General features: G+C 36.2%; 1 protein-coding gene across 1 annotated transcript in view; it reads right to left on the bottom strand.

Moving 5' to 3' along the window:
• LOC149588254 (uncharacterized) overlaps positions 1-14,783 on the bottom strand; it is a 59,567-nt gene that overhangs the window by 13,147 nt on the left and 31,637 nt on the right. Inside the window, exon 2 of the mRNA XM_089862992.1 lies at positions 550-755. Coding sequence (XP_089719118.1) covers positions 550-755 — 206 coding nt within the window. The remainder of the gene's footprint in view (positions 1-549; positions 756-14,783) is intronic.

Raw genomic sequence — 14,783 nt, 5'->3', positions numbered from 1 at the left:
GCCTTTGCTACTAGCATTAAATATTTTTCAAAAAATCAATGCCTAAATTGCTCTTGTATTTTAATTGAAAATCATGTTTCGATACAATCAGGGATAGATGCAATTTTAGCTGCAGGAATGGAGAACAGAGTAATATGGGCGCAAGTCAAAGTCCCTGATCCTCTTCCCCGGGACGGGGGTATGAAAGAAGAGGCGGGTCATAACGACATAGGTAAAAAGGAATTACGTATTTTTCGCCGTCCCCATCATGAGCAACGTCATCAAAACGTAGTTTAAGTGAGCCAATGAGATAATTTAATCTTTTCATTAAGTGTTGGAGGAAGTGGCACTATACTGGGCTATGAGTCGGACTGAAGTAAATACTAACCGTTCTCCATTCCTGCATCTAAAATTATATCTATCCCTGATACAATATTTAAAGTTCGATTTAAAGTCTAAAAATCTTTTCGTCTGTAACACCACACAGATTTACTGGAAACAATATAGTCCCAGTAGTTCAGAAAAAGTCAAAAAGAGATTTAGATTTAAGAGAAGAGAAAAGGCACTTACGTCGATATAAATTCCGGCTATATCATATTTTTGTAGTGACGGCTTATCTCTAGGTAGATAACGGTAGAATTCGTCGTCATTTTTATACCATTTAACGGAATAAAGGTCGTCAGTCTCCTTATCTAGTGTGCAGTTCAACCAAACAGCCGAGCCCATCCTTACCGTGCTCGGCACGTCCAAACTGGTCAAACGTAAAGCTTCGGTCACTGCAAAAAAGAACCAGAAGGGAAAGGAGAAAACTTTTTATAAAACTTTAAGACCTAATTTTAAAAAGACGTGCCACGACTTTCCATTTGGTTTTATTGGATTTTCCAAATCTTTCCGAAGGGGCAGATGTTAGAATGAAAAATAAAGAGTTACGCCTACGCTCTTTTTCCATTGGGAAAAGGTAATGAGGATAGACTTGGTTCGCTTGGCATTGGGTTATGGCCTCGAGGTTTATACGGTAAGTAGGCATACCTTAGATGCGGTACGTCTTCCCTACAAACTTGATATATATATATATGGTTTGAACTAATTCGAAGTTAAGTCGGTAGTGGTCGGCTATGTATGCTCGGAATATTAAATTAGGTTATACTGGAAATGTAGTTTTAACTTTATTTACTTTACTCGATGGGTAGGCCTAAGTAAGTTTAAAATGCAATTTATTTGAGATTTCTACAGCGGTGATTCTTCAACCCTTCTTTTTTTATCGAATTCAGGGGAAATGATACATAATTTATGAATTTATTTATGGTATTTGCTTTTTCAAAGAAGATATTAGTATCGTCATAAATTCATAAGGTATGTTCACCATAAGTTCGTCACTGGTTACAAACTGGAGCTTGTCATGAAGTGACGTAGGTCATAGATTTGAGGTAAAGCGACGCCTGGTGAGGCACTGTCAAAGATTTATTATAGACTAAATAGGAAGGTGGACTGCAGAACTAATCGAGTGTACAATTCTCGCTTGTCGTTCTCGAACTAGCTTTCAGTAAGTCTCTAGCATTACGGAGTATAGGTAGCGCCATACTTATGGAATGTATCTTATAAACTTATGGTATCGCTACTTCTAAATTTCGTGGTATGGACTTACTACCTTTCGGCTTGCGTCAGTAAGCCTTCCAGTTATATTTGAGCGTAAATAGTTAAAACCAATTTTTAACATCTTGAAAGGTTAAGCTTTTTTATAAGTTCTTAAAGTGTCAGTAAAGTGATATGTCTTACATAATAAATTCCCTCAAAGTTATTTATTTCCCGAAGATTAAAAGCCCGTGCTTCAGAAAAAGTGACTTTTATCAACAAATTCCACGTATATGTATTTAAAATTTAATTTCAAAAACCCGTTAAAATACTAAATGATCATACTCGTGGAAAACAAATTCAAATTGCCACCTCTGATATAAGGTCCTAGCTCAGGGGCTGTAAAGTGTTATGACTGGTAGTTTTTCTCCAATTTTTTTTTTACTAGCAGATATCATTATAGTATTTCCGAGTTGTGCCACTAGAATCACTAGTAAAGTTATTTTTACGTTTCTTTTTCCGTGTAATTAAATAACCGTTTTTCAGAATTTTATCAAAATTTAAATACCTGTACTTGTTAGGATATTGATTTGAAAACTTAAATAATTATCCATTCTCGGAACATCCGTTTAATAACACTTTAAATATTTATGATAAGAGCCCCATAACAAACCCCTTAACTAATTTATAAACGATCCCTTTATAGCAGCAAGGAGATAATTTTCAAATATATAAAATAAGAACAGGGATAGATGTAATTTTAGAAGCAGGAATGGAGAACGGTTAATATTTCTTCAGTATAGAGCCCCTCCCTCCAACACGTAACGAAAAGTTGGCTCACTTAAACTACCTTTTGATGACGTTGCTGACGGGGAGGGTGAAAAATACGTAATTCCTTTTTACCTCTGTCGCTATGACCGCCTCTTCTTTCATACCCCCCGTCCAGGGGAAGGGGGTCCGGGACTTTGACGCGCGCTCCCACATTACTCTGTTCTCCATTCCTAATTCTAAAATTAAATCTATCCCTGATAAGAACTGTAAAATATTCAAACAAGCAACATATAACCCTTTTAATCTTAAATAAAATTAAACTTTTTAATTATCTCAAACACGAGTATCTTTATAGTTTACTAGAGGTTAATAATATGGGAAGTACATTCTAAAATAAGTCTGATGAGCTATTTTATTTAATTAGAATATAAATCCCTTAAATCATGCCCCTTGTGAATTAAAATCTGAACTTTGAACAATTAAATTAACTTAGTCACTCTATTTTCCTCCAACGATTCCTCGTGGATTGCCAACATATTAGTAAGCATATAATACCTTCGCCGGCAACCTATCTCTATACTTCCCTAGCCCTAATGTTTTGCTGCTGTGAGGGAAAATATTCAATGGATTTACAGGGGCTTGTAGAGAAATTACTAAATCAGTCGCTACATCTCTAAATGATATAACGACCGAATTCGATTCTGTTCCATCAAATATCGCAATTCAAGATTAATGCATGTACCTTAATTGCTAAACAAAGCAAAAGGTTGCGTCTGTTAGTTTTCAAGCCTAGGCGTTATCATGAATAGTAAAAGATGTTTGAAATCCAGCAGCGACTTAAACATTTAATTACTCGGCAATGAAGCTTGTTTAACATCCCCGTATCTTTTAAATAAACTAATTCCAAGTGAAATAGACTGCCTCTCTCTAACCAAGACGGTAATTAGTCAATTAAATTAATTCTTCATTTGTTAAAACCAATTTATACGATGTGCTGAAAATACAAAGATCAGTCTTTAAAAAAGATTTTCCATGGAACTTAATACCCTCCTTTTTAACAGGCAAGAATGAAGTGAAGATTAGTAATTTTTCATAAAACTCCATCTCATTTAATCATTATTAATCCAGTGGCTCTTACTTTCTTAAAACCGCGAGCTGTACTTTAGAAATTACCCCATTAAACTTAAGCACACAATATATTTTTTTTATTTTTTTTTTGATCCGGAGAAATATTGAACCCATGCCACCGACTCTCGTGTCGTTACTGCTAACTCACTTAAGCTCAATCACTTCAAAAGCTAACAATAGTTGACTTTTGAAACTTGAAATAGATTGTTCGACTCAGAAAGATCCATACACCCTTTGTATAAATTGCACGGAGTTCTGCACTTGAAATTCTAAAAAAAAAGAAGAAAGGGGAAACCGAGGAGGGTGAACTGCACTCTATTGTAGTTCTTAATAAAATTTGAGACCCAGTTTGAAGTTCATATACAGGAGAACCGTAAGAAAGTCAAGTGTTCTCGAATGAGAAAGCATAAGGAGCAGAAATAATCCGCTTTATAATAAAAAATTACAGCCGTGAATGTAAATAGTCTAGCGTTTTTACGGTATTGTTGGGAAACGACAAAGGAAGACTAAGATATTTTATCACATGGACTCGCGTAGGGATTTCAAAGACGTTGCTCAAAGACCTGAAGAATTGTGACATAATAGAAGTGTGTTCAATCTTTATGCCTTCAAAATATATAAGTTTTTCGGATTAAATACTGTCAATCGTACCGCTTGATACCCTTATCTTAATAATTACCAATGAATTCGAGAAATCTATCAGGAGGACAGCTTTCACAAATATCGGTACTTTTTTAATGGAAGGACATCTGTGAAAATTACCTTTCCTTTCTTTAGTAAACGCCCCTATAAATTCTCCCCGATTCTGGTCTTTCACGTGACGCCTGGTTCCTCGGCTGTGCGCTGAAGTAGGTCGCTCTGTGCCCTTATAGTTACCTTCCCCTTCCCTCTTTAACCCTCCTTCTCATACGTGCTCACTGCTCAAATCAAAACAAATTCTGAATTGATTAATTACAGTAAATACCGTAAGAGCAACAAATTAAATCATGTAATAATTGGTTTAAGCGAAATGCCTGACGAAGTGAGACTACGAACTCGGTCCCTAAAACTGTGGGTACGAATGTTAGCATTCTAGTCCATACTTGGGGGCAGAGGATGGCGTGCGCGGGCCGAAGCGATGTTTGGCGGGTCTGCAAATAGGTTAATATAGAAAACTCGGCACTTATCATCCGTAGAAAGAATCCAGGGAGAACAAATTTCCTTTTCGGAGGCTTTGGAAAAATCTGCTGCCGCGTTTTCGCCTGATCGCGTGCTTTATCTTTCGAAAAGGAGTAGTAGTAGTGGGAATGGAGGTTTGGTGGCAGCAGGGGCTAGAACCATTTCTGGATCCGACGGACGGATAAAGAGCGCGTTATGACCATCTGTCTTTTAAAGAATAAAGCAGGGCCCGCTTGTTTAAAAACTTCCCATTGTAAGCTGGCCGGCATTGTCGAGGTGTGGGTGATTTTTCTCTTTCACAACCCTCCCCCCCCCGCGCTCAAAACTACCCAGATTTAACTTCGACTACGTTTTTAAGTATGGTTCAGAATGCTATCAAACCGTTTCGGCTGCGTAGTACCGAATTGAACTTTCAATCGTGATATAGACCATTTCGATGTAACTAAAAGGGAAATACACCTTGCGCCTGCGATGTGGTCTTTTTGTATCAAGAGAGTGCGCAGAGACGGCCATGTATCGACCACCTTGTATGTCCCGATACTGAACCATGTGCCTACACCCCTTTTTTGCGCCAAAAAGGCCTACTGCTACTCCACACTATGCTCTAGAAAATGGATACACAATAATTCTTATTTCCAGTATGTATTCCCGCTTGACATAAGCAATTTTGGTAGTCTAATAATGAGAAAAACTAAAAACTGCTAAAAATAATCCAATCAAAGCCCACGAAAAGAGCTTTAAAATGTTCATCCCACCTGATCAAGTTATTCAACGAAGGAAATTATCAGTGAATTCTCATCTTTAGTACTTTTAGAGCAATCTTCATGTGCCTGGCTGAAGAAATATAAATTCAAAGGTAAGTAATGTAAATTTTCAACCTGCTTCCTCAATTCTAAATATCGCATTGTAAAATTTTGGACTGCGTATGAGGTGATACCATTGTTAAGTTTCTATCCAACTTGTTCTCGTCATCCGCGCTTTTTATCCAGCGGGATAGAACGCTTTTCTCTAATCTATAGAGATGCTTTTCAAAACTATTTTATACTACCAAGACCACATGTTCCCTTTTATATATATCTATATATATACACACTTTATCTCGATGCGTTTTTAGAGAGAGAAGGAGAGAGAGAGAGAGAGAGAGAGAGAGAGAGAGAGAGAGAGAGAGAGAGAGAGAGAGAGAGAGAGAGAGAGAGAGAGAGAGAGAGAGAGAGAGAGAGAGAGAGAGAGAGAGAGAGAGAGAGAGAGAGAGAGAGAGAGCGTACGGTAAACACTAAGAAGAAACCGCGCGCGCTATCTTACAATTTTTTTGCCTTACCGAAAAAAAAGTGTTTTTCATCCTTCCAACTATTTCCTTTATTTAGTTTTTCGTTAAGATTTTAGCACTTTTTTCTGTCTTTTTCAAGATGACAGCGTATAGAATATCCGGTGCCTGAAGAGGGCATAGTGCCACGAAACCCTTTTTATACCACCTCCGTGGATTTAACGATAGTTTTTTTTTCTTCTCTGCCCCCATCCTTCGTATTTCGTAAAAGAGACGTTTTCATCCTTCTTTTTCTTTTCTTTGTAATTTTTGTCTTACAAAGCTAGACTTCTCTGTATGTACAGTATGGAGGAGATCAAATCAACAATTTTGTATGGAATTCGCGGTACTGATGATTGAAAAATTCGTATGCCATACTCCAGACTTATGAAGCTAAACGTTGCCTTGGATTTCAACCAGAACACGGCTGACTAGAGAACATGTGGGGATTTAGAGTTTATTTTGTTATATTGTTTATTTTGTAAAACTTGTAATTGTGTCTTATCGAACTTGTTGCTTGTGACTCAGCGAAAAAGTAGAGAAAAGTAGAGAATCTGGGGAAAGTTTTCAAAACCCAAAAAGAAAGAGAAACTTATCGCGGTGTGGGGTCTAGCCCCTCCCAGGTAAAAGGGTGAAAAACGAGAGAGATTTTGGAGGGAAAAAACTTCAGTGCATAAAGCGAAACCAGAGCGACAAGTTCGATCTCCATTTTTTGTCCATTAAACTATTTTTTTTAATTTCTAAATCCGAGTTTTTATTTAACTTAAGTCCAAACCAGAGCCTTAGTTAAAATAACCAAAGAGTTTATGAGTTATTTTATGGTGCCGAAACCCGGGACAGTTAAATAGATAGAGAAAATTCGGTACTTAAGCGTAGAACATTTAGATAAGATTAGTTTAATCGGTCAACAGAGGTGAACAAAAATGGAAAGTTTAGAGCGATTAAAGAAGGTTCGTGCGTCAAAGCGATCGTCAGTGACCAAATACATAACGAAGATTAATAATGAACTTGCAAAGAGCGCACCAGATGTAAGAAGTTTACAAAAAGACTTAGCCCATCTTCGAAACAGAGAAGAAGAATTAAAAGAATTGGACAAAAATGTGTATGAACTGACGACTATAGAGGAATTAGACAACGAACTACAGAGTGTCCTAAAGTATGAAGACGAGATTAATGACTGCAGAGACCAAGCTGAGAATACCATCGAAGAACATATAGAATCATCAGCTTCTACCTTAATAACGGGTGCAAATGCGATCAATGCTACACCGACGGGATATAATACCCCTACAGGCACCGGAATCCTACAGCAAAGCGCCGGAAATCAACCACAGAGCACCGGAAATCAACCGCAGAGCAGATTCTCCTGCAACTAACGTCAGCTCATAAGCTGGATCTTCATAAGGAAGGTTCAATAAAACCTGGCAACATCCTCTTGGTTAGCGATACCAACCTCCCCCGACAACAATGGAAGATGGCCATTGTAGAAGAAGTGTTTGTGGGGCGGGATGCTAGAGTGCGCTCGTGTGCGCTTAGATTGCCTAATCGAAATATAATTCGAAGGGCAATTAATTTGCTTTACCCACTTGAACTAAACTGAAAATTAAACCCGAACGGAGATGAACTATTCATAGTTCATGGGGGGAATTTGTGGGGATTTAGAGTTTATTTTGTTATATTGTTTATTTTGTAAAACTTGTAATTGTGTCTTATCGAACTTGTTGCTTGTGACTCAGCGAAAAAGTAGAGAAAAGTAGAGAATCTGGGGAAAGTTTTCAAAACCCAAAAAGAAAGAGAAACTTATCGCGGTGTGGGGTCTAGCCCCTCCCAGGTAAAAGGGTGAAAAACGAGAGAGATTTTGGAGGGAAAAAACTTCAGTGCATAAAGCGAAACCAGAGCGACAAGTTCGATCTCCATTTTTTGTCCATTAAACTATTTTTTCTTAATTTCTAAATCCGAGTTTTTATTTTATTTAAGTCCAAACCAGAGCCTTAGTTAAAATAACCAAAGAGTTTATGAGTTATTTTAGAACAGGAGGAGGAGTCAAAGGTTCAGATGAACAAATTTCTTTGGGACAGGGTTTTCATAAGCACTGATGCGGCGAAACCGGGTACAAACCAATTTTAGAAGGTTCTTGGATCATATATTAGTACTTTGCTTCAACTGTAGTATCAGTTATCTTCTAATTTGATAATTAATAGATACAGAGAATGTAAAATTAAAAATAAGGGGGGCAACGTGGTAAACCAAATGTTGCCTCCTGAGGCATCCCTGACATGCTAGCTGATTTTCTGTCCACTAATTTTACCTTTCAAATGGTAGGAACCAACCAGAATTCGTCTTTTCTGAGCTTAGCAGGCCAGTCAACTCCATACCCTGAGCATAAGAGCATCTATTGGCATATGTTCAAACTAAACAACAGCCGAGAATCGCTTTAAATTTTAAAGTTACAATATTTGCCCGACTCGGTACTGCCTCTCATATTTTAAATTTTAAAATGATTTAATCAGTATCCAAATATATGTTAAATAATAACGAATAAATAAGTCCTGAATACTTTTAATTCTACATCCTGTTTCATATATCTGTAGTCAGGAATGTACACAGCTAATTAACATTACAAACGGGTGTCAGGTCTTATGTACAAGGGCCTACCGGTCCTGTAGAATAAAAATTGGAGATATGGGGCACAATGATTCCTTTTAGCTGTAGTTCAGTATAGCGTTTCCTTCCGTCGTCTGTCTAGAGATTGATCTCGCCCACACTGTTCATAGAATGCTGAGAGAAACCATTTTTAAGTTTTATTTTTAGGTCAAACTGTTTCGATTTGTTATAAGCTCCAAAGAAAATACTTCGAGAAGATGAAATTCTCAACCCAAAAATAGAATATAGGATTCCATCATAAGTGTATTATGTAAGGTCCATGTAAGTCAACATCGACGGAATTGAAATTTTTCTTTTTGTGAACTGGATTCTTTATGGAAATATAATTACGTTGTAAACTAATAACTCATATAAATGAACATTATATGGTACAAAAATTTCACATGGTATCCAATGTAGGTCACAATGGAACCGCGAAACAATTGGGATGGCTTTGGAAGGTGGTACAGCAGGTTCTTTTTATAGGTCTATCTAGAGTTTCATAGAGTGACGCATCCAATTTTCTTCAATTAGAGACAAGGATAAAAATCGAAACGAAGAATTTGGAAATAAGATGTCAAAAACCGATAAGCCTAACGCAAGATTTGAAGTTTTAAAATTGAATTGCATAAAAATTTGCTTATGTCTATTATAGTCGGTTATCGAAAAAACCCGGGTTTTATTAAAATAAAACCATTTTTACCGGGTTTAATTGGGTTTTTTATATTTAGAAATTGCATGAAATGTAGTAATTGCCAATGCTTAGTAAAAAAATCTAAAAACGTTTCATAAAAACAGTGAATATTGTTAAACATCGCTTTTGAAGTTGACACAACAATTATGTTAAACTATATTTATAAAAAACCCTGAAATTATTTGAAATATGTCATAGGAACCACGTGACGCCAAGTTACAAAGACTCCAGACTGGACACCTAGTCCTCGTTTTTCGCGAGATCGCAGCACCAATCCCCTTAAATGGTAATTTTCTAAATTAAATGATCTCAATCTCAACTTCTTTGAATCACGCCTTTCCTCAATCACGTGCCTATGACGTATTTAAAATAATTTTTACCCACCCAACGATGCGACTTTACAGACCCTTTAAATAGGAATTATTTTGGTTTTTAAATTCATCAAAATTGAAAAGTTTTGTGATAGGTTTTATTAAGTGGGTTTTTTATGGTGGGTAAGACCCAATAAAAACCCTGGGTTATTTCGGATTCAAACCCTGATTGTAGTAAACTAATCCGAACATGAGTGTATTTCGACTAATGGGGATCGTACATAATAGACTTATGGTTAGACTGAAAGAGGAAAGAAGAACATAAGGTAGCTTTTATGTCGAAAAGTTGTCTTTGTTTCTCAAAGTTAAGTTGTTTAAAGGAAACAACTATATAGAACTGTTATTGCCAGCATACCAATGCTCAAACAATCCGAAAAACAGAATTAGTCTGAGATGTTTACACTCGCTTTTTGAAAACCTAAAATATTTTTGTAGAGCCAAGGCTTGTGTTATAAAACGCACTTACCGCATTACCATTTTGGTAAAAAAATTCACGATTTTTATTTTAATGCTACAGGACAGCGGAAATGGAATTATATAAGTCTGCTTTAAAATAACCTGAATGTCGCTAATGGAATTTTTCTAAGTTTATGTAAATTTACAGTTGTAAACCATATTTTTAAATTTGGAAACCAAGTGAATATAAATTATTATTGAACTATTTTTGTACTATATATATATATATATATATATATATATATATATATATATATATATATAACAATATAATCATAAATGAAATTGGATTATATTATATATTCGACACCAAACAAACTAGAAAAATTTGCAACAAGGGGTTATATATTCAACCACATTCAACGTCTGACGAGGTACAAAAAAAAACTATTGTCCTTGTAAACAACAAATACACTTTCGCCCAGACTGATAACTATGGTGTTCTTGGGGACACTGACATAAGACCAACACTGTTCCTTACATATATATAAATCAATTCTGTACATCTGGGATTTGTGACCTATTTATCTTGTTCGCAGACGATACCACCTTAATTTTTAATGGAAATACGTGGGACGCGGTAATTGCAAAAGCAAATATTGATCTAAACACGGATAATGTAGTCCTAAGTAAAGACTCACTAAGCCTAAATAGTACCAATAGCATTTATAGTAAGAAAGCATTACAAACCTCGACACTACGAACGAAATTACGAAAATCGACACTACGAACGAAATTACGAACCACGACACTACGAATAAAATTACGAACCACGACACTACGAACGAAATTACGAAACTCGACACTACGAATGAAATTACGAACCTCAAGAATGCGAAGGGAACCACAACCAAAGTATCTTAACAGAAAAACTACAAGGTAGTCAGTGTGCTAATATAGACCATATAATACATGAGCTGATTATAGACTCTCGGCAACCGTGTATATTTCCTACAATATTTATAGAGTAACTTCCTAACTGGTAAATTGCATTAGCACAATCAATACTGTCTTATATGGAACAACAGCCTGAGGAAATGCCTTTGATAATGTATTAAAACCACTTATTACACTTCAAACCCGTATTCTAAGATCCTGCCTATAAATAAACCGCCCAAATATTCAGTATACATTATAAAGAATTAAGTGTCTTTGCAATAACTCATTTATAAATTCTATTTTGATAGCTCGGTATATAAAGCAAACTTTAAGGAAAATAAAATAAAATACCAAACCAATACTTAAACGTTATGCTATTATTTGCCCCATATGATTAACTAGACAGTTTACTATTAAATCTTTAATTGTTAGAAATACAGGGTGTTTCTGATAAGTCTGCCAGAAATCAAAATGTGTGTCTGGTAATGTAAAAGTAGTTTGTTCGGATGTACAAGAGTGAAGTCCAAACTCCAACTTTCCCTGTTTGCTACCTCCAATGTCGAAATTTTCCCCAAATATGCATTAATTAAAAAATCTATGAAACAATAACAGGCCTTAACCAGATGCGAACCTATAGTGGGAAAAATATCTACTTGCAGAAGTTGCAGCCTTAAAAGCTATTGAAGCATCCATTATGTCTATAATCACAGTTCCCCTGTCCCTCAATTCAATATCTTACAATAATAAAAATAATGCCTATAAATAAGCCCTATTTTAGAAAAAATATGATTAGCCAAGTTTAACCTAATTTATTCATATATCCCCTCCTCCGATGAGCTCTTAAACCCTGTTAAATTATCAGCTTTTTTCATATTTCTTCTCTCTAATCCGAGTAACGTTCCCAGGCCCCTGAGCAAAAATGGTTTAAAAATATTTATGAAAGGGTATTCGGGCAAAGCTCCCATTTAGGGGTAAAGCTACCTATGTATTTTCTACGAGCCCCTGTAGAAATGTTTCACCTGCTAAACATAGATGAAAGCAGAAAAGATAGATTTTAGGTACTATGAGAGGGAAAAATTTCTCCAATTAGTGTAAAAATATGCAAAGGCTCTTATAAATCCCATAAAGGATGAATTCTATATTCTAACGTTTCGGAAGATGCTGGTTTAAGTACAAACTGAAAGGGTGAAATATTATAAAGTTGTTAGGTCACGGTGTTTATTTAAATATGTTTCAATACATAGTGTTCAGATTAGGAGGATTAATACCATTTACACAAGGAGACCAGACTACTTTTAGGACAAAGTAGTCTGCATTTTTGTCCTCTAAATAGCCTGGAATCCTTGTGTAAATTGTGACGTAGTGCTTGAATTTTGAACTCTTGACAGACGAAAAATTAAATTCAAATTCCTAAATTAATTGTATAAAATTTCTTTACAAAACTGCTTCTACCATTCAAATGGACATACTTTTCTTAATCAGTTTCATTTGCGAGCTCGTTAATAATTGAAAAGAGACATTTGCGCTTCTTTACGTTTTTCAGGGCCAGTAAGACGTTTCCCCGACTCCATTTTCCCCAAAACAGCGCTAACTTCAAAATGTCACTTTCACGTTCAACAACCTTTTACGTCACTGTGACATCTCGAGTCCATCAAACAAACATCAAGGAAACAGCGATTTCCTTGAAATTTTTTTTACTGAACGTACTCAAAAACGTTAGATCGGGCTTAAACGTTACCAGTCCACCAAAGACCTTACTCTTTCAAGCCATACCTAACGTCTTTGAATAAATATATGGAATAAAAACGAGGTGGTTAAAAAACCAGGCTCTATTTCACCTCCAACTTTTGAAAAGGGGTTTACTTCTCAAAAATTGCTTTTCCCCGAAACCGAGAAAATTACCATGATAAAACTATAATATTTACTAATTTATTTGGTAACTTAATCTTTAATACTAATTCATGAGAACTATTGAAAAATTAAACCGTCTTCCGTATGTCTACCCGAGAAGAAAAAAAGAAACATAGCTAGGGACATAAATTCTAAATCAATACTTGACCCAGTCTCGTATGTTAATCGACCGAAGCAAAAAGGGGCAAATTTATGCCCATTTTCTGCTATGTATGCAACAAAAATAAGTATAAATTTAGCGCTCTCCAACTTCCGGGGGGAGGGGGGTTCCTAGTCAGAAGTTCCTAATTAAGCTCGAGGAAAATAAGTAGGCATATCGATTTCATCGAATTTTGTACTGACTCGACTTTGGCTCTATGCAGAAATTATTTTGTGGTATATAGTCTAGCTTGAGTGAATGCCTTCTTTGACGGTGGTCTTGGTGGTGGTGAACTTCCGTCGTACGCATTTGAATTAAGGAGGGAAGTGGCTAGAAAATTGATTCACTGTGGTTCCTTCAGCAGGCATTTGTCGGGGGATGCGGAAAACCCATAGAATTGATGGAAAACAGGCGCCACGATATTTCTTCATGGCGCACACTCCGCTTTTTCGATCTATACAAAAGGGATCGATTCTTTTTTTCTTTTTTTTTACTATACGCTCATATACAACATAACCCACCACTGAAACTAAAGCAGGTGCTAGTAGATGCGATGGTGCGGAAACCCCGCTTTATCATGAATGTTCAAGATAACATATGGGATATTAATTCGTGATCAATTAAGAGTTTTCGACCTTTTTGTAGCATAGGTCAAATTTCAAGTACGTGAAACCATAAACAATTGAAAAGAAATATACGGAATGTTTCTGATAAGTCTGACATAACTTAAGAGGGATGTTTTTTGTGCAATTTTGAGCCGAAAATGTGCTAAGAGACACTGTTTTCAAGTTATGATTTAAGTGTTTTAGGGATGGCCCCTTAATTAAATTAGAAATCATTGTCGAAATCAGTTTCTTAATTAAATTTAAGGGGTCATCCGTAAAATACTCCAAACATAACTAGAAAATGGTGACCCGGACGACAAAATGTCATGGAACATTTTACGACTCAAAACCATCCAAAGAACGTCCCCCATAGTTTATGACAGACTTGTCAGAAACAGTCTACATGATTAGCTCCGCAATATGCTAAGAGATATGGACACTATTTCTCGAGTTGAAGCTTGTTTGTTTTCCAAAATTTCTCACTTATTAATACAGCCTTGGAATGAGACTTTGTTTTTAGAAGTTGTATCAATGCTCGTTTTCGACCAAACTTTTGATTATTAAAAATCTTCTTTGAGTAGAACATCTATGACTTGATTCAACAAAGTAGGTGACTATTATTGCAATCAAAATGAAGGTTTACTTTCGAGATCATTCACGTTTTTCATTTCGGGCTAATCTTCAAAGGTCAATATTTTTCTTTGTAGCTACTTCATGTAACCTCCCCGAAGCGGAAACTGCAACAGGTTTTAGGGGGATGGATTTACTCTGCAGATTTTGTATGAAATTACACTCTGCTCTTCATGAAACAGCTTTTATTTCATGCATTATATTTATCTGTATCAAAGATAAATAGAATAAGCAGAAAGTTTGATACTGTAGTCAGTGAGCACTTATTTGAAAGAGGGAAGGTCCGATATCTCTCTCAGGCGCACCTACCTCGGCGCACAGCCGAGGAGCCAGACATCACGTGATAATTACTGGCCGTAAACAAACTTCTGATTCTTTTTTCCTCTCTGTTGCGTCGATTGCGCATGTACGGAACCCTTATACCGAGAGACAGCTCAGTACCAGTTTTGAAAGGGGGGGGCTTACGGAGAATTTGGTCTCTCTGAGCCGGTTTCTTATAAATGCTTACTGTTGGAGTGTCCGAGTATGACGTCAAGTCTCGTTT

Source organism: Phalangium opilio, unplaced genomic scaffold, assembly GCF_054372755.1.
Source record: "Phalangium opilio isolate 3A_F unplaced genomic scaffold, DU_Popi_V2 ptg000662l_1, whole genome shotgun sequence".
Classification (NCBI taxonomy): Eukaryota; Metazoa; Arthropoda; class Arachnida; order Opiliones; family Phalangiidae; genus Phalangium; species Phalangium opilio.
The sequence above is the reverse complement of the archived record's forward strand: the minus strand, read 5'-3'. Positions and strand labels throughout refer to the sequence as shown.